Source organism: Halichoerus grypus, chromosome 11, assembly GCF_964656455.1.
Source record: "Halichoerus grypus chromosome 11, mHalGry1.hap1.1, whole genome shotgun sequence".
Classification (NCBI taxonomy): Eukaryota; Metazoa; Chordata; class Mammalia; order Carnivora; family Phocidae; genus Halichoerus; species Halichoerus grypus.
This window is the reverse complement of record NC_135722.1, coordinates 5,565,748-5,585,102: the sequence shown is the minus strand read 5'-3', so window position 1 is coordinate 5,585,102 and position 19,355 is coordinate 5,565,748. Positions and strand designations below refer to the sequence as shown.

The following is a 19,355-nucleotide window of genomic DNA, read 5'->3' as shown; positions in this document are numbered from 1 at the left end:
GCAGACTGTTCTCCACTTCAGCCCTGGCGGAGCCCCAGTCTCATCCCATCCTCTTGGCCCGCCCCTGCTTCTTCTAGATTCCCCATTTTGGGGGGGCACAGCAAATGCAGCTGAGGCAGCAGCACAGCAGTGACCCCTCCCTCTGCCTCACTTCCCACATGGTCCCGTGTGTGACCAGACCCTGTGGAAGTTGTCCTCTACCTCTCCTCTCTCCTCTCTATACCAGACTTACTGCCCGAGGCCATAGCCTGAAATTCTCTCAGAGTGATCCACGGAACACCTGAATTTTCTCTCCAGCATTCTGTTTTTGCATGAGAGTTCTTTCTGAAATATAAACTTGACCTTGTCATCTCCTTGCGTTCATGACCACCGTGGGCTGCCCCTGCCCTGAGAGTATACCTCCAGCTTGTGGCAAGCTCTGTATGACCCAGCCTCACCACTCTGACTCCATCTCATACCAGTCTCCACCTCGGCCCCTCTGGTTTGCTGCCTTTTGTCTACATGAACGCCTGCTCTCACTGAGCGCCTTTGGTCAAGCACTTCCCTTTCTCTGGAATGTTCCTTTCTGTTATACAATCTCAACTCCAAGGTCATTTCCTTGGAGAAGTTTTCCTATTTTCTTTTTTTTCTTCCTATTTTCTTTATAGAATTTTCCTGATAATTAATTTGCTGTGGTCCTCCTGGCTAACTGAGCTTGGTTTTATTTCACAAACTTGTAGAGCACTTCCTCTGGTCCAGGTGCTGTTCTAGCACGGGGACTGTTAACCCATTTAGATCCTGTAACGGCCACCTTACGAGGAGGGACTCGTCCCCATTTTACAGATGGGGAAACCAAACCCCAAAGAGCTCTGTGGCTTGAGCAAAGTGACATATTCACTGCGCGATGCAGCTAGACTGGGAATACAGTCAGTGCATCTCCAGGGTCCCCACCGGACCCCGCACCAGCCACCTGCCTGTCATGCCCACGGTATTCTCAGGGCCTACAGCAGTGCCTGCTACCTAATGGATCCTCAGTAAATATTTGCTGCCTGGATGACTGAATACCTGCTGGGATCCAAGGGAGACTGGGGGTCACTGCGCCCCCATCTGCTTCCTGAATATGGTGGGAGAGGTCCTCTAGGATAGAATTCCCCCACCTCTGCAGGCTCAGCTTTTGTTGGCTGTCCTGCTATGTCCAGAGCATGCCAGAGGTAGGAAATGCCCTTCCCCCATTGTCTTCTTGGTTAACATCAAAGCCCTAGTAACTTTCAAGCATCACCTCCTCCAAGAAGACTTCCCTGACTGGACACCCCTCCCCCAACAGTAGAATTGGCCCCTCCCACCTTTGTGCCCTCACAGTATCTTGACCTCCCCCCACACACACACACAACATGGTCTTGTGCACACCCATGTTGCAATCAACCCCAGTGCCAAGTACCGAGTCTTGCACAGGCTGGTGCTCTTTCTGGGGAAGGAACAAATGAATGATGCTAGATCCAATGGTTAAAACTGCCATCAATTTGAGGAGCAGCAGAAAAAAGCAGCTATCAGAAGACATGGTTTATAGTTCCAATTTCATTACTAAACTAGCTGCGTGACCTTGGCCAAGCTGTTTAACATCGTTGGGTCTCAGATGGCCAGTTTTTAAAATGAGTGGGTTGGATTAAATGACCTCCAAGCTCCATGCCAGCTCTAAGATTCTGTGATTCAATGCTAATGTCCCCTCATAGATGAGGACCTAACAGACTATAAGGGAGTAGTGCAGCACCAAGTGAGTGTACCAGGAAGTCCTAGAAAATAGACAAAAGTATTGCTGCAGCTCCTGAAGCGTCTAGAAGCACCCCCACTTCCCGCTCTCCCAGCCCTGCCATGCTGTTGTCTGTCTAGGCAGGTTGACGGTTTTGACGTAGTTGGCTTTTTTCCTTTTTAAACGGTAAGCTCCTTGAGGGCGAGGTCCAAGTTTTAGACTTTAAGATCTTGAGGACCGAGCAGGGAGTTAAAAACTGGCATGTATTTCGTGGTTGATGATGCTGATGGTCATTCGGAGATCCAATCAAATGTGAGGCAGTGGGTGGCCGGTTTCATCAGAAGTGCACTAGAGAATGAAGAGACGGTATCGAAAATTAGGGACATTGTTCTCCTATCAATAGCAGCCAAATTACATGCCTGTGTATTAAGGAGTGACTTAAATGCATATAGAAAGAAATATGGTCCCTTCAAGAGGAATAATGTGGATTCAGAAAAAGAAAGACATTGCAGATTCTATATTTATCTTCCAGCAAGCTGGATTTGAGAATTCAATTTGCCCACTTTTCTGAATTGGTTGACTATAAAAATGCATGAAATACAGGAAATAGTAAATGGGGGCGCCTGGGTGGCTCAGTCGGTTAAGCATCTGCCTTTGGCTCAGGACAAGATCCCAATCCTGGATCCAGCCCTGCCTCGGGCTCCCTGCTCGGCGGGGAGTCTGCTTCTCCCTCTCCCTCTGCTCCTCCTGCTCATTTTCTCTCTCGAGCATGCTCTCTCCCTCTTTCTCAAATAAATAAATGAAAAATCTTTAAAAAAAAGAAGGAAATAGTAAATGAGTACTAAATGCTGAAATGAAACAGAAAATGCTTAAATATACTATGGAAAATACTAACATTTACGCAAAACATAAGCCTTCACCATTATAAACATGTTTATTAAAAGAATGGATATTGGGGCGCCTGGGTGGCTCAGTCGTTAAGCGTCTGCCTTCGGCTCAGGTCATGATCCCAGGGTCCTGGGATCGAGCCCCGCATCAGGCTCCCTGCTCCGCGGGAAGCCTGCTTCTCTCTCTCCCACTCCCCCTGCTTGTGTTCCCTCTCTCGCTGTGTCTCTCTCTGTCAAATAAATAAATAAAATCTAAAAAAAAAAAAATAAATAAAAAAAAAAATAAAAGAATGGATATTGGTAAATCTTGTAATCGGTTTCAGTAATAAAGGCTAAGGCATAGACATATAGTGTCTCCCAGTTTCCTCAAACCAAGAAATTATACAGGGATAGAAAGTTTACCAACAAGATGATAATTAGATCAATGGTAGAAGCAGAACTAGTAATGGTGACAAAATCAAAACATGAACTCCAAGCTGGGTGGCAAATCAAGTATATTTGCAAAAAAAAACACATGAAAATCTCACCTTAAATGCAGTCAATATTTTCTTGTGGTTCCCCCAGGGAGTGTGAAAATAGATTTCGCCAGAAACAAAAAGACAACCGAATACATTTCAGAGTTTAAATATTTAGCAAGCATTTTGGGGAAAAAAGATCGTCATTTTAAAATTACACACGTCCAATATACGAACAAGATAATTAAAGAGGCATTTGGAAAAAAGAAGTTGGGGATATTAAGCTCATAATCTCACATTGAAAGCTGTACTTCCAATATGGATTCTGAAGATGACACCCAGAAACTGGAGGTGGTAGAGATCAGCGGAGCAGAGAGACTAGATCACAAGAAAAACTGGAGTAAAGAGAGTGAAGCACTTGGCCTAAGATTTGCATCCTTACCTCCTGGTAGGGGCTTTGGGTTCCATCAGCTCTATTCCAGCTGAAGTGACAAGCCGCAAGAACCGTTCACCTCCAACAATTGCTGTCCCATCAACCCTCTGCCCCAGAACCTATGTGCCTCTCTTACTCTACCAAAACCAAACCTATCTGCAAAGGTTCAAAGCCCTCCAGTCTCTCAAAAGCATCACCACACTACTTTATTCATGGAGTCAGTAAACACGGACAGATGAGTGCCAGCCTGGCACTGTTTGAGGCACCTGGGATCTAGCAATGAACATGAACAAAAATGTGCAACTTTCCCTCTCCCCTGGGGCCCACATCCAAGTGGAATTCTCTCTCCAGTTCCTGTTGTCTACATGATCGTCTGGTGATTGACTGTAATGGTAATTGTTCTCTAAGCATGTTACCTCTTCACGGTATGTCCTCCATGATGTGGTCTTCAAGGGTAAAAAGCCAAGCTTTCTAATTTTTCAAATCTCCTGTTTCCATCTTAGCACTCAATTTAGTGTTGGGCACAGGGTCCTCAGTAGCAAAACAAATCCTTCATGTAGGAAAAAAAGAAATGAGAAAAAATAGGAGAACCGTTGATCCTGTGTAAATGTGTTGTCTTCTAGCCTCCATAGGGTGTTCGTGTGCATTAGTCCATTTGATTCCACAATAATCCCAGCAGGAAACAGGGCAGGAATCATTATCTCTGTTTTATTAAAGAGAGAACAGGGTTCCTGATAGGTTAAGGGCCTGGGCTAATAACATACATCTGGTAAGAACCTCTCACAAATCGGCCAAAGAAGAACCAGGCTTAGCCGAAGCTGACAAAAGGCAATGGATGTTCTTGAAGAAGATGGGCAAAGATCAGACCCACTAGGCGGATCCAGGAACAGGCCTAAGTGTCTAGGCAACTGGCCCCTTGGGGATGTGGCTGCAGCACTGCAAACTCTCAGCAGTTTAACCAGTGAGCAAGCATAAGGTTGCAAACAGACCTGAAAACCCCCAGGGTGCCAGAAAGAGCCCCCAACCAAGTGCAAGTGTGGTGGCGCACAGGGCTTGGCATCTTTCAAGACCCACTCCTGGAAAAGGCAGGGAGTCCTCCCTTTTAGACGTGGGAGTGACGGTGGCCTGGCCCCAAGGTGAAGCAAGGCTGCTAAAAAGAGCAGGTGGATCCCAGATGCTGCTGCAGCTGCCCTCACAGCGGAAGTCAACCCCACAAGTCAGGGGAGGCAGGTCCGCACAAAGGCAGGCTACATGCCCAGAAAAAATGGCAGCAAGGAGGCATTGGGCCAGGGAGGGTAGTGGTCCCATAGTTCTACAGAAGGGATCAACCATGCTCCATGAAACTTACAAGAAAGAATCTCATGTGCCATTCATGTTCAATGATACGACAATCCTCAGGGCATTTCTGGCTTCCATTTTTCCTCCTGATCAATTCAGATTTTACTTCCATACTCAAAAGAAAGCTTTCTATCCCTTAAAACTCACAATCACCCAACACCTGGTTTTTTACCTCTCCTAAGTTTGACACGGTATGTGATATTGATTTGGGAAGGTTTTTTGATGGATACAAATGTGGCCTGGCTCCTGCCTTGAAGGAACTTATAGTCTAGTGGAAGGAGGTGGAGGGAGATGTTCAGGAAATGATTAGCAAAACTAGAGAGTATGTGATTAAGTGCTCCAAATGGATGGGTAAGGGGAAGTGGGCAAGCAAGGTCTGCTCTGCTGAGGATAGATGACAATAGGCTGAGCTGGGAGAGAGGAATGAACAAAGCAGGTGGGGATTGGCAGAGTGATGGAGAGAAGGATGGAAAGAGAGAGACCTCAGGAGGGACGTGATGATGAGAGAGAGGCAGACAGAATCCAGGAAGAGAGGAAAATGGAGATCAGAGACATCAGGGGTGGGGAGAAAAGAAAGGCTAGGAGCTAGAAAGGGAAAGAGAAGCTCTGAGTGACTACTTATACTCCATGTCAATTTACCCTAAATACTGAAGCATCTTTACTCAAAACTTTCCTTAAAACTAGAGGTCAGAAACATAATAAATGCTCATAAATGGAGGCTATTATGTGCCAGACATTGAGCTTTAAAACATTATTCATTTGAGAGTTAGGCATTTTCCCACTTCATAGATGAAAAACGGAGGCTTTGAAGAGTAAAGGGGTAGACCTTTAGTCTCTGACGTCAAAGCTTTTTAATCACTGGTTATGCCACCACACGGGAATCTTCAAAACGAACTTCTCTATTTTGGTTTAGACTTCCACTGTTTGGGACATCCCTATTTCCTCCTTAACATTTAAGGGATGCAGAGAAATTAGAAATAGTTTAACTTGGTTGACGAGACTATATAGTTCTCCTTCCACCCACTAAAGTCTCCCAAAAGAAGTGGGTGATCTGGATTTTGACTCAGCATTTGTTGGGTCTCAGCTTTGCTCGAGATGGCAGAGATTTGTTAATATCTTATTAAGGTGCCAGCTTATTCCAGCCAGGGATCCTCTTCTCAATGTTTCTAGAAGGCACTTTTCTTCCCTTCTTCCCATCCACCACTCTGCATCTCCCTGCAGCTACAATAGAAGCCATACAGTTCATAGTTCTCGTGCCCTTCTTGGGGAATCACCCAAGCTTTATTCTGGAAAACGTCTCTTTTAGGGCAAAGCAGTGAGGCTCAAAATACACCCTTGCCAATTGTGATTTTGGGGGCATCACTGCCATCTGACTATCTCTTATCTTACCCTGCACATCTGCTTTCAAATATTAACAAAGATTGCCTGTGGAAAACCCATCGTGTATATCTGTTTAAATGCTATTCCCCCCTCCCTGCCACACAGACTAGTTAACAAATGGCTTTCAACTGGAAAAGAGCTGGTTGTAATCTGACAAACCTTTACTTGCAGTTCTGTTCAAAGTAAGTATGACTGTTATTGCTCTGAGAGACTTCTTAGGTTTCCTCCCAGCATTCCTACCTGGGTTAAATCTATAGGAGGTATCTGCTGAAGGTGAGCAACTCACTCAGTGTTGAGGGTTAATTACTTGAGGGGCTCGGGACCTTAAGAAAAAGGGCAAGGCCAAGTTGAACTACTTTGAGAACCCCTTCTTCTCTTTGCCCCCAAGTATCCCATGGGTTATAAGGATAGGTGGGAAGTCAATAAAGCCATTTATTTTGCAAATAGCAATGAGGCCTAACACTTGCTTAATCTGACAATGGCAAAAGTCTTTCTCTTCTACTTAAAACAAGCTGCTGCCTTTTTCTATACCTACAGACATCCAGTTGCCTCTGGGACCATAGCACCAGTGTGAAAGACTGCTGCTTTTAAAATATATTTTACTGTAGTCTGAAAGACTTAAAAAGGCTTTAGACCTGCTAGGGTTTTGGTGAAGATCTTCTTCACATCAGTGCTCCTGAGAATCTAAGAAGTCTGAACAAAACTGGTATCAGGATAAAGACTATTTCCCAGTGACTGGAATGCAAGAGGGTAAGACCATATTAACAAATCATTTTTTCAAAGTTTTTATTTTATTTATTTATTTTTTAAAAAGACTTTATTTGACAAGAGACACAGCGAGAGAGGGAACACAAGCAGGGAGAGTGGGAGAGGGAGAAGCAGGCTTCTCGCGGAGCAGGGAGCCCGATGCGGGGCTCGATCCCAGGACGCTGGGATCATGACCTGAGCCGAAGGCAGATTTTTAACGACTGAGCCACCCAGGCGCCCCTCAAATTTTTCATTTTAACTCCAGTTAACATAAAGTGTAAATTAGTTTCAGGTGTACAGCACAGTGATTCTACAGTTCCATACATCACCGGGGCTCATCACGACAAGTGCACTAACAAACCCTTCTTTTGTTGTTGGGAGATGTTGCAGTCCGCTATTGAAGAGCGCAGGACTCCTCTCCGTTCGAGTAATTAGGCAAGCTCTTTAACTCTTCTATACTTCGGTTGTCTACCTTTAAAATGAGTACAACACTCCCAAGGATACTGTGAAACAAAGTAGAGAACGTTTTTAAAACTCCCAACATGTGCATGTAGAAAAACATCCTGTGGTAATAAATAATGCTACCTTGGGTGTACATAGTGCCTTTACCCTAGAGCTCAAACCTTGATAGAAACAGAAGCTATCATTACTTCAATTGTCTTTCTCGGTCTCCTAAAAGAGCTGAAGGTTGTTTATAGAAGTTATATGATTCACTCCATGTTCTTTCCCCTCTCCTGCATTCCTGAATCCCAGGATCAGAGGTTAAAGAGTAGGAACCCAAGGCAGGGAGAAAAAGATCTGTGTGACACCTCTCAGCAAGTGTGTAGCGAAGCCAAGAGTGTCGACCCGGATGCGTAACGCCCAAGCCACGGTCCTTCACGGGATTTATAATTTAAACGGGCCCCAAAGCACGAGATTGGCTGGGGAAATGCCCTGATCGCGGTTGGGCTGCTCGCATGGCGTTGCTCAGATACCTCTGGCCGAGCTCTGTCGACGTCCCCAGCCTGCTAGCCCGTCGGGCAGCTGTCGAGCCGCGGGAGCCCGTTCGTGGGCAGGGCCGGCGCGGCTCGGGCGGCCGCTGCCCCGTCGCTGACCCTCGCGCGAAGCTGCGCGCACGGAGAGGAGACATCTTCCCAGCCGGGCCTCCCGCGCCCGCGGCGGCCCGGGGCGGCGGGGTCGGCCCAGGGAGTGGGGGCGACCCGCGCACCCCTCCGTGGAGGGCGCCCCGACTCGCCGGGGGCGGGGTCACATCCCACCCGGGGCGCCGGGGGCACCGGCGCTGCGGAAACCTGAGCGTGGCCGGGGAGCGGGGGCTTGCAGGGCCACCTCCCCGGGCGCCTCGGGCCCGCAGTGGGCGCGCCGGCCGCCGCCGCCCCCGGGCCGTCGCGGAGACCACTCCCGCGCCTGGTACCTGTGGACGCCCTTGTCAAGCGCCTGGAGCTCCCCAGGGGGAGCCGAGCCCAGGACAGACATGCTACTCCCGTTTCCTGCCCCTTCGGAGCGGCGAGGAGTGGGTGAGGCGGGGCCGAGCCGCTGCACCGAGGAGCCCCCCGAGCCGTGGGCGAACGGGCCCCGCGGCGGGGGCGCTGGGGCCTGCCCGGGGATGGCGGGCAGGCCGCCCTCGGCCCACCGGCCGGCGGGCGAGGGGAGGGCAGCCAGGGGGAAGGCGCCCCTTCCGTGCGCCCACTCGCCCTGGGCAGGCCCGAACACGGCGCCGAGGTCGGACCGGCCCAGCCCAGCAGCCTGACCCCGGGAGACCCCGCTTTGAGGCGGGCAACGGCTGCTCTGGCCCAGGCCACCCGGCCTTCAGGTTGTGTGACTGTGACGGGCCGACTGGGGCAAAGGGCGGTTGAAGGGGAACGGGGCGCTGCTTCCCACTGCTTGAGGGGGGTTGTTGTGCTTTGTGGGGGGCTGGGGGGGTCACCACCCTCCCGCGAGGGGTGGGGGAGGGCCGCCGGAGCAGCTGGCCGGCGAGGGGCGGGGTCACAGAGCCGAAGTGTGTGTGTTCCAGCGAGGGCGTGTGGGAGGGGAGGGCGCGCGGAGGAGGATCCTGGCTTGCGCGCAGGCGCGAGCAGCGGGTCGGGCCCGAGCCCAGGAAGAAGGCCCTGGGGGAGCGGGGGCGGTGGGCCGGCGGGAGGGCGGGCAGGCTGACGCGAAGGGGGGCGGGGAGCCGCGTCGGCGTCGCCGGGCGCGGGCGATTCGAGGCCGACGCATCCGCGCGTGCGCGCGCCGCGGAGTGTCCGCGTTAGAGGGGAGTGACGCGTGCGCGTTCACGTGCGCCCGGGAGAGCGGTAAGAAACGAAGGGAGGCCTGAAGGGGGTGGGGGTGGAGGCGAGCCGGAGGAGGGGTGGGGGGGCGGCGCCTGCGCAGTGCGCCGCGGAGGAGCTGTGTGTATGTGAGAGTCTGACGGGTTCAAAATGGCGGCGGCTGCTTCAGCGGCTCCTCCTGTGTGAGGGAAACAACACCCCTCCCCGGCGGCAGCGGCGGCGGCGGCGGCGGCTGCGGCTCGCAGAGCACCTTCCCAGCGGCTGGGCCTGTCGCCGCTCCGTCTATCCTGGGCAGGGGGCGCTCCGGGAGGAGGGGCAACGCCAGGGGGCCCATCCCCCGGAATCCCTCCTCTGCGACTGGGGAGTAGCCGGGGGCTCGTCCCGCAGCGCGGAGCCCGGGCTGAGGGGGAGACGCGAGGGGAGCCCGGGCCCCCAGCCCGGCGCGCCGCGCCGCTCCCGCCCTCTCCGCCCCCCGGGGCCGGGGCCCGCGTTCCGGGGGGCCGGGGCGGCGCGGGGAGCCTCGGGCCGGCCGGTCTCAGCTGATCGGCTGCCGCTCTTGGGCTCCGGAGGCGGCCGGGCGGCTGCTCGCCGAGGGCACGGCGAAGAGGGCGCTCCCCGCGGCCGGGGCTGGCCCGGGGCTCGGGCTCGGGCTGCTGACCGCTGGCCCGGGGGAGGCGGGGGCGCCCCGGGCTCGGCGCCGAGGGGTCGCACTCCCCTCTCCTGACGCCTCTGACTCCCGGTCTCTGAAGCCTGAAGAGGAGGTTTGATTCAGCAACTGTTTCCTCTTTTCCGGGTCGCTCTGACCCTCTCTGGATACTGGGTTGATCCACGGAAAAAAACGAAGACGACGTTTGGGATTTAATTTTTCCTCTCAGTTTTTGGAATCTTTTACTTCTCACTTGGACAAGAACTCACGAGCAAAATCCCCGGTGAGATTCCCCCTCCTAGCCCCCCCACCCCCCCCTGGAAGTTTGGTTCACCGTGTTATCTAAAGTCTTAATGTAAAGTTTCTATTTCTTTTTCCGATGGGTGAACCATTGAAACGCCTTTCCTTCGGGGAGCCCGGCGAGATTTGCCATTTTTCCTCTCCGGCCCTGGCTGCTTTCAGTCCCCGGCGGTCCTCGCCCAGGGGGTGCAAACACGGTTTCTTTCCCTCCCGACTTGGGACAAGGGCTTCCTCTAGGAGGGCTCTGCCACGAACTGCTCTTGGAAACTGTGTCATTGGGTCCTTTGGTCTTGTAGCAGTTTTGAAAGGATGCTATTAACGTGGCTGAAATGTAGTTGCAAAAAGGAAAAAAAAAATTCTGCATTCCCTATGGAAGCCATTATCCTTGAGAATATTTCGAAAAAAAGAAAAACCTTTCTTGGTATTATGGATCGACCGTCGCGCAGATCGGTCGTAATTTTTGGAAAAGATGTATTTTACTTATTTCTGTAGATGGATTCGCTCATTTTATTACTTTATTCAGAAAGATCTAATGGAATTTTTGTCCCTGGTTTGCAACTCTCTTGAATTTGTTTCAGAGTTGTACACATCTTGTGTTGGGGTGGAGTGTTGGTTTGGGAATGAGAAAGATCCAGGGAGTCTAGGAAGGAAGGCAACGATGGTGTACGGCTTTACTAGGGGGGTATGGGAAATTGTTTGGGAACCTTTCTGTATCCTGATTTTTTTTTGTCCTTTTTTAATATAGTCTGCCCTTTTTTCCTTTAATTTCTAATTATCAGTGAGAGAGAGCTAATTTGGTTGGGATCTGGATTTGTTCAGCGCCTGCTTCACCTGGTCAGTTCTCTATAGATGCAAGTCTCCCCCCCAACACGTTTGTTGTTTTTTTTTTTTTCTACTACTGCCATCAAAGGGAGGCTTGCTTATTGTAATCCTGTGGGGAAGAAACAGTGGTGTGGCCCATCCACAAGGAACTGAAACCAGCATCATCTCCTTTTGCCTAGGCCTCGGACAGTTGTAACGTGATTAACGTTGGTCATGGCATGGAAACACTTGCCCCAGAGCAGAGGGGTCCCAAACTGATGAAGAGGAACCAGATTTGTCAGAGAGCCTTTAACTTACACATATCTTAAATACTTCTTTCTGTGAAAAGAAAGCTTGAGTTTGGGGATGAGTTCTCATCTCTGCTCATATCATTATTCTTTAGTGTTGCAACCTGGTTCCTAAGGAGGAAGAGGAAGGCAGCCCTGGAGTGGTTTCTTTACAGTAATTTCAACAGAGGAGTGAGAGATGGAACCCGAAGAAGAAAGGATTCGTTACAGCCAGAGATTGGTTAGTATTTTATTCTCTCTCTCTCTCTCCTTTTTTTTTTTTTTTTCAATTTTGAAGCACAATAACTATTTTGTTTCCATTTGTGAACCTACTGTGATTAAAACTTTTCAGGTGGCTTTTCTGTATACCAGAGGAGAGATGATGTATTAATATCTCATTTGGTTTTTAGGCCAAGCAATTAGAGCCTTAATATTCATCCTGTTTGGAAATGGACTTATATGTAACCTTAACTTCTATAGAAACTGTTGTAAATCAAAGGATTTTGTGGATTACATCATGACAGGGATTACTAATTTTGCAATACTGACACTGTAATAAATCTGATTAAGTTAGATTAGAATGTAAATTTTAGGGGCAAAACTGAGGAACGTTAGTTCTGTATCATTTTTGTAGATTATGGTATGTCAGGATTTGTGGCTTTGAGCTGGGAAGTAGAACTATGGATTTCTATTTTTAACACAAGTAACACTGATAGGTTTAGAGGGTTGGTGGGGATTGATTGAGAAAGGGTAGAATGCCAGAAGTTCTGTATTTTGTATTTTGGGAAGGCAGTATGAGATATATCTTGTTGAAAGAAATTTTTACTTAGTAATGATTTGGAGGGAATTTGCTTATATGTGCCTATGAATATTTGCTCCTTTAAGCCCTATTTTCCTCTCAAAGTTTCCCTATTGGAGTTCAAGAATTTGATTTTTGTATCCCCTAGTCAAAGAGAACTTTATTAATATTCTCACCGTATATTCATTTGAGAAATTTGAATTTGTGTCTTTAGAGTAAGGTATGGGGAGAGCCAAAGAATTGTCTGTATCATGTGAAATTTGGTGAACTGAGAGACCTAAAAGATTACTAAAGGAATTATGGTGGTTTTCTTTGGCTCTGTGTTTTAGACTGAGTTTGGAGGAAAACAGAGTGATTCTGTAATCATTCTCTGATGATCTCCACTCTTTTTGAAAAAAGGCTACTTTGTTTAAACGTGACTGTTAGAAAGGTGTGGAGTGCATTGGCAAGTATATCCAGCAGGCATATGTTCTGGCAAGACTTATTCCAGAGATTTGCCTCTTGTCTCCCAAAGCATGTATTGAGAATATAGTTCTTTAACATTTAGAAATAAAGTACGGTTCTTTAACTTTCAGAAATAAACTACGTATGTCAGTAGCGAAATTTTGTATGCTTAAGGTTTATTTTTGTTTTGATATTTCTTAAACTTTTCTTTGGGACCACAGAAGAAGAACAAGGATGCTGCAGAATTCTCTTCCCAGGTGGTTATTCCCAGCTATATGGGGAATCATTTTTATCATGTCAGGCTTGTAGAATTGTTGAGCTTATTTTAAGATCAACAATACATTGTTTATGTATTGTTACATAAATACTAGAGGGATCTTGGATCTTGGGATCCAGTCTTTCAAAGGAAGAGCCTTTCATTCAGCCAGAAAAAGTTCATATTTTTTAACAAGGTAGGGAGGTAGTGGTAAGGAAATCCAGGGAATCTGTGACTTTTGTCCTGGTAAGATGATTTTTTAATTGTAAAGTGATTGCCACCTGTTGCACACATTAACCCTTTCCATATCTAGCATATTTTTTCTTTTGGTTCATGTGCTGTTGTAGCAGTGTTGTATTAGAGGGTACATCAGATATTTGGTGGGGATCTTTACTTGGAATTTTGGGTAATTCTGAAGTTTAGGATGACTGATGTCTGTTTTTCTTTCTAAGATTACATGACAAAATTATATCTGAAGTGTAAATTCCTTCTGTATCATAACTTTTGATAAGAGCATATTGGCAGCTTATTTGAGTGACAAGTTTGCCTACCAAACTTTTAATGTCTGTCTCTGTGGTGAGTCCTCATGTTACATTGATAATGGCTAATTTTTATAGTAGTTAACTGTTTTTTAACACTGTCTGTCTTTAAAGGAGGTCAAAGTGTAGAACTTACTTTTGTTTTGCAGTTATTGGCCATAGAACCTAAAGTTTGAAAGAGAGACAAACGACAGGTTTACTTACTTAGCTTAGTGATTAAAATTTGTGTGGTCTCATACAATATATATTTGTCAAATTGAATTGAATTACTTAGTACGTTGATTATAGTGTTATTAAATGTTACTTAATGTTGTTTTAGGGGATAAAACCTAAATGGACGTCCCTTGTGATATACCTCCAAAATAGCCTCTTGAGAGAGAAAATGGTATCAGTATTAAAAGTCTGAGTCCAGACTCATTTTGGAATGACTTTTTTGTATTCAGGACCTTTTACCTATCAAGAAAAAAAAAGTTGTATTCTTACTAGTAAGAATACTATTAAAAATTGAATAAATCATTTTAATGCTTCTTACTGAGATAGCTATTTCAAGTGCACAGGCTGAATTTGGTAAATTTTGATATGTTTATATCAACTTTGTGACAGGTCATTTTTTAAAGTCAGAAATAGCTAGTTTAAAAAAAAATGGCTTGCCTCTTGCCAAACTTTATTACATGTAGAAGAGAATTTTACCTTTGAAGTTGGTGTATATGTATGGATTTGGGGCATAAGCTCTACTTTCTGGAACTAGAATGCTTGTTTTGCAGTGTGGGAAATGAATGATGTTTTACTATTTTTAAGCAAGACATAGTTTTGTTTTGTTTTTTAATGAAAAGATTAGTAGTTTTGTGTATAGAGTCCTAGAACAAAGCCAGACAGATCTCTAAGGCAAGTTGATGTACCTGGAAAGGGTATTCAAGTGAGAGGGATAGAAGCTTCAGCTTCGGCAATGGGTGGGTATTTGGTTGTCCTGAGGTAAAGAGGATTTATTTCTGTATTTTTAGTAAATTTAGATGGAGGACCTAATTGAGAAATATTGACAAGTACTAAAGATGGAACTTCTTTTTTTCTTCATTTGATTTCAGCAGCTAAAGTGTTGGAGTAGGTTTAGATGTTTGTTTCTATCCATGTATATTTAAGTATTGATTTGTAGGGAATATTCAGCATAATATCTTACAGTTACTTAATCTAAAATGTTAATTAGATCCTTAGCAGTTATAATTGATGATCTTTTAGGTTTTTGAAATCATACCAATTCTGAGTAATCCTTATTGCATAGAAAATCAAGGGCAAAATAGCATGCATCAAAGTGCTTACGTTAATATTTCTATGCTATGTAGTATCGTTTTAACTTGGGACTTTTTTCATTTTTTTTTGGAAAAGATGACCTTTGTTATATATTTTAATACACTGGACTATGATATGTGCCCTTAACTTGTTAATATATTGTACATATCATTAAATTTAGTATGGAAAAAATTCATTAGCTCCTGCCAAAGGCAATTGTAGAAACAAATGGACACCTAAATCAATGTAAAAGAAAGTGAAGACAATATACTTCAGGGTAAAAGAAGTTATGTAACCTGAATATTTGTTTCTCTTGAATTCACCTAAGTTTACTAGTGTTATCTGAAGGAGAGATGTTGATTTTCTTGAGAATTCAGTTTGATTGTCAATCTTGATGATGAGATTAAGAGGTTTTCTAAAGGATGTTATACTATTAGAGGTTCAATGCTGTTTATTTCTTACATATGTTTTTCTTTGAAATAGCTAAATCATTTATCTTTTGTAAGAAACTGGGGCACTGAAGCCTAATGATACTCTCACCATTCTTTGGGTTACACTTAAAAATTGTCTTCTCAGATTCAGCAGCAATTACCAGATTATCCCTTTTACAAACAGTCCCACTTTGAATGACCCCACTCTCAGTAAGGTCTTTCTGACCAGGAACGGACTAGGCAAAATAAAATCCTAGTTTTAAGCCGTATTTTCCCTAGCATGAAAATGTCATATTGTTAACAATTAGAAAATAATTATAGGTGGTCTAAATTGTTGAATTTGCTTATTTATAATTATTTCATTAGACTTAACCTTCAATCTGTGATGGTGGAGGAGTACATTGTTCTGAGTGTTGCAGCCTCCTTCCTGATGATGTAGGAAAAACTTGTTGCCCATTTTTGGGTGATTCAAAATGCATATAATGAGGGAGCTAATTCTTTATTCTTATGCATCAATCTTCCACAGTAAGCTACATTTTGGGGACCCATAATGAGGACTGTATTTAAGCCCTATCACTTTCTCTTGTTTTATTTTGCTGAGCACTAATCATTATCATACTTGTTTGTTTTGTTTGTGCGTATCTCTCCTTTGGAGTGTAAGCTCCTTGAGAGTTGGGACTTTGTTTTGTTTATGGTATATACTGGTTGCTTCGAATAGTGCCTGACACATAGAAAGTGCTCAACAAGTAGCCTCAAAAAAAGAGAAAGTACTCCATCTACAACATAGAAAGTGCTTAATAAGTATCTGTTGATACTGTTGAAAGCCCTGATAAATACTTTTCTTTGCTACCAGTTTCTTGAGGGCCAGCAATAAGTCACTGGAATGGAGGAGAGTTTGTGTGTAGGGATGAGCAAAATATCTGGGTATTAGGTCTTGCAGTGTGCATAGAACCAGAAGCTTTAAGCTATGACAGAAAAAATTTATACTTAACACACATGCCAGATGAACACATTTATAGTATTTGGGCCATTAAAACCAATGAAAAAAATGTCTAGTTAACTTTAAAAGCTCAGTCTGAATTTTAAGTTCTTCCCTTAATCCTATGTAAATCTTCTGTTTCAAGGTTTTTGCTGGCTTTTAGACAACTTAAAGTTGTGAAGTTGCTAGTGATGGTGTTTGTGTTATTCTCAAGTCTTCGTTTTGGCCATTAAGCAAGACAAATAATTGATACATTTACTGTATACCATACAGAGAAACATGCCATTATTTTATATCTTTAAAATTTTTCTTCTTGGGGTGCCTGGGTGGCTCATTTGGTTAAGCAGCTGACTCTTGGTTTCAGCTCAGGGTCCTGAGATTGAGCCCTGCATCAGGCTCCACATTCAGCGAGGAGTCTGCTTGTCCCTTTCCCTCCCCATCTGCCTCCTCCTACCTCTAAAATAAATAAATAAAATCTTTTAAAAAAATTTTTTTTCTTTGTAAACGGCCTTGACTAGGTTTCATTAATTTGCTCTGTGTAATCTCATTTTTGGAATAATACTATATTGTCACATTGTGGTTTTACATCAATTCAGTATTTATGTGCTGAGTACGAGGCTAGGTTCTCTCATACACATTATCTTGTTTAATTCTCAAAACTGGCCTGTAAGGTAGATGGTACAGTTTTAAATTTTAATTTTTTTTATTATGGAAATGGAGTTTTTGGTCTGTGACTTGCCCAAGATCACCAAGTTGGTGAGGGGTGGAACCAGACCTTGAACCCCATGTTTCTTGTGTTATTTCATACAGAAAACAAATGATACCCATTTCTGTTGTAGGAAGTTGCAGACTGAGTGCTTTCTCTTTTTTTGAGGCTACTTTTAAAATTTCTTCCCTTACAGATGTCTGCTTAACATCCTAAATGAGATAGCTACAAATATTTGACAGCCAGTGTTTCATCATGTTAGAAAAAGGTGGCACATTCTTTTTGTGAACTTTGAACTTATTGCACTTGATCTATTAAAACAGCAGTATTTGTGTATATGTCCAGCTTTTTATTTATGCATGTCACTCATATCATTGTTTTCTGTTTTAAATTTTAGGTTCTTGGGGGTTTTCTCTATCTGTGAGTACTTGGTAAAAACTTAAACCATAAAAAAAGGCAGCAGATAGTGACCAAGCGAGTGGTTTTGGCAAATACAGTGGTGAAGGCCTCCTTCAGGTAGGTAGAGAGGAGGAGGGAAGAGGGTGGCCTTGCAGGAGGTAAAGACAGCATAAGCTTTACTATGGAATGGGATGCTTATAAGGCCTAGTCTGAGGACATTCATTAGATTCATAGGACTAAAGTAGAAGATTTGTTTTGGGAGGCACTGTTGATAATATTGGGAACACATTTTAAACAATTATGAAGGCCAGGTATGGAAAATGGAGAGTCATTGGAAGTTGTGGTTTGTTTTTAATCAAGTAGTAATTTGATCAAAGTGGTGTTTTAGGAATAATATTTTTGCAGTTTCAAGTCAGGGATGTGTCCAAAGGAATATTGAAATAAGTTCTCTCTTAAGGTATTAGGTACCTGATCTCTAGGGCAGTGGTTCTTGAAGTGTGGTTCCCTCACCAGCAGCCTCAGCATTATCTGGGTATCTGGGAACATGTTAGAAATGCACATTTGGGGGGCCCTGCCCTGTATTTACTGAATCAGAAACTCTGGAATTGGGGCCCAGCAATCTGCGTTTTAACAAGCCAGGTGATTCCATTACATGCAGAAGTTTGAGAACCACTGTTCTGGGGTACAGTTAGTAGAAATGGAAAGGAAGGGAAAGTGAAGGACTGACAAAACTTGCTGACTGATGGATAACAGCATGTTATGGAAAAGAGTTCTTGATTGAGGATCATGAGTGCTGAGTCCTAGTGTCAACTTTATCACCAGCTGTTTTGAACAAGAGAACTGACCTGTCATGGAAGGAGTTGTACTTAGTGATTTCTGAGGATTTTGGAGACAAATGAAGAATTAAGGTGGACTCTGGGATTAAGTCTGCATTATCAGCAAGATCAGGAGGGAGTTTTGAAAAGGTGAGGAGAAGACATTGGGTGGATGTTTTAGAAAAGTGGAACAGATTACTTAAAGCAGGGGTTCTCAACTGGGTGTGATTTTTTGCCCCCTTGGGATATTTGGCAATATATGGAGACTTTTTTTTTTTTTTTTGAGACATTTTTGATTGTCAGACTAGGGGAGTACTACTGGTATTCTAGTGAGTAGAGGCTAAGGATGCTTCTAAGCTATCCTAAATGCACAGGTCAGCCCCCCACAGCAGAGGGTTATTGGGTCCAAAATGTCAACAATGCGAGATTGAAAATCCCTATTTATTTATTTTTCAACATTTTATTTGTTTATTTGACAGAGAGAGAGACAGCGAGAGAGGGAACACAAGCAGGGGGAGTGGGAGAGGGAGAAGCAGGCTTCCGCTGAGCAGAGAGTCTGATGTGGGGCTCAATCCCAGGACGCTGGGATCATGACCTGAGCCGAAGGCAGACGCTTAACGACTGAGCCACCCAGTCACCCCTGAAAATCCCTATTTAAAGAGAAATACCCAGTAGATAGGTTCTGTGTATGTTTCCATCCTGGTTTTCTGCTATTAATCTTAGAGTTTTAAGTTTAACACAAAACATCTCAAAAGCACTCTCAGATTCCCTTTTGCAGGGCTTTGCTCAAAGTAAGCATAAAGGGTTTTGTTGTTGCTGTCAAATTTTCACAAAACTAAATGGTATGGAAAATCCTCGACCAAGGTGCAGATTTATTACTCCTTTTAACTTATCCTAAAGCAACTTACTTGGATAACCAAAGTAAGTATTCATTGTATTGATTACAACAAGAAATTTCCTTTTGCTATTTTCTCTGAAGGATAGAAAAATGAGTTAAAAGTTGTGGTATTGATGTGAGCAAATATTGACATACAATGAATTGCACTGTAGCTCAATACCCTATGATCATTTTTAAGAAACAACTTCATGAGCTGGTTGTGGCCCTCAGTGTGAATTCAGTATGTAGCCTCAACCTTAATCCATCTCTTTATATCCCTGGATCTCAGAAGTTAGGAACTCTGTCCTGTCAGGGCAGTAATCTGGCCAACACTCTTGCTTCTGACAGTGACCTCAAGAGAATGTAGATTCATAAATATAGTGATCACTTAAAGTACTTTTATAGTTTCCAAAGTACTTCTCTGTTTCTTGTGTCTTTTGATCATCTTAATCTTCTGATCATCATAATTCTGGGGGGTTGCCAAAACTTGAGGTTGGTGCTACCATATTGCACAATTCCAGCAGGTGCCATTCACATATCTTAATCTGCTGGAAGATGC

The 19,355-nt window shown here is 44.7% G+C and overlaps 1 protein-coding gene and 1 long non-coding RNA gene across 5 annotated transcripts in view; one reads left to right on the top strand and one right to left on the bottom strand.

Moving 5' to 3' along the window:
- Positions 1-6,991: 6,991 nt before the first annotated feature.
- Positions 6,992-8,868, bottom strand: LOC144379501 (uncharacterized). The gene is made up of 2 exons (XR_013442661.1): positions 7,941-8,868; positions 6,992-7,469 (listed from the first exon to the last, which is right to left on the bottom strand). It is a non-coding gene; the product is annotated as an uncharacterized LOC144379501 (long non-coding RNA).
- A 367-nt stretch (positions 8,869-9,235) lies between these two features.
- KDM2A (lysine demethylase 2A) overlaps positions 9,236-19,355 on the top strand; it is a 111,521-nt gene continuing 101,401 nt past the window's right edge. The window contains exons 1-2 of one of the 4 annotated variants that reach the window (XM_078057737.1): positions 9,236-9,257; positions 11,384-11,508. In XM_078057737.1, coding sequence (XP_077913863.1) covers positions 11,467-11,508 — 42 coding nt within the window. In that variant the 5' untranslated portion in view covers positions 9,236-9,257; positions 11,384-11,466. Of the gene's footprint in view, positions 9,258-9,371; positions 10,163-11,383; positions 11,509-17,102; positions 17,222-17,841; positions 18,070-19,355 lie in introns of those variants that run through there. The other 3 variants (XM_036067513.2, XM_078057738.1, XM_078057739.1) reach the window with 3 other exon arrangements.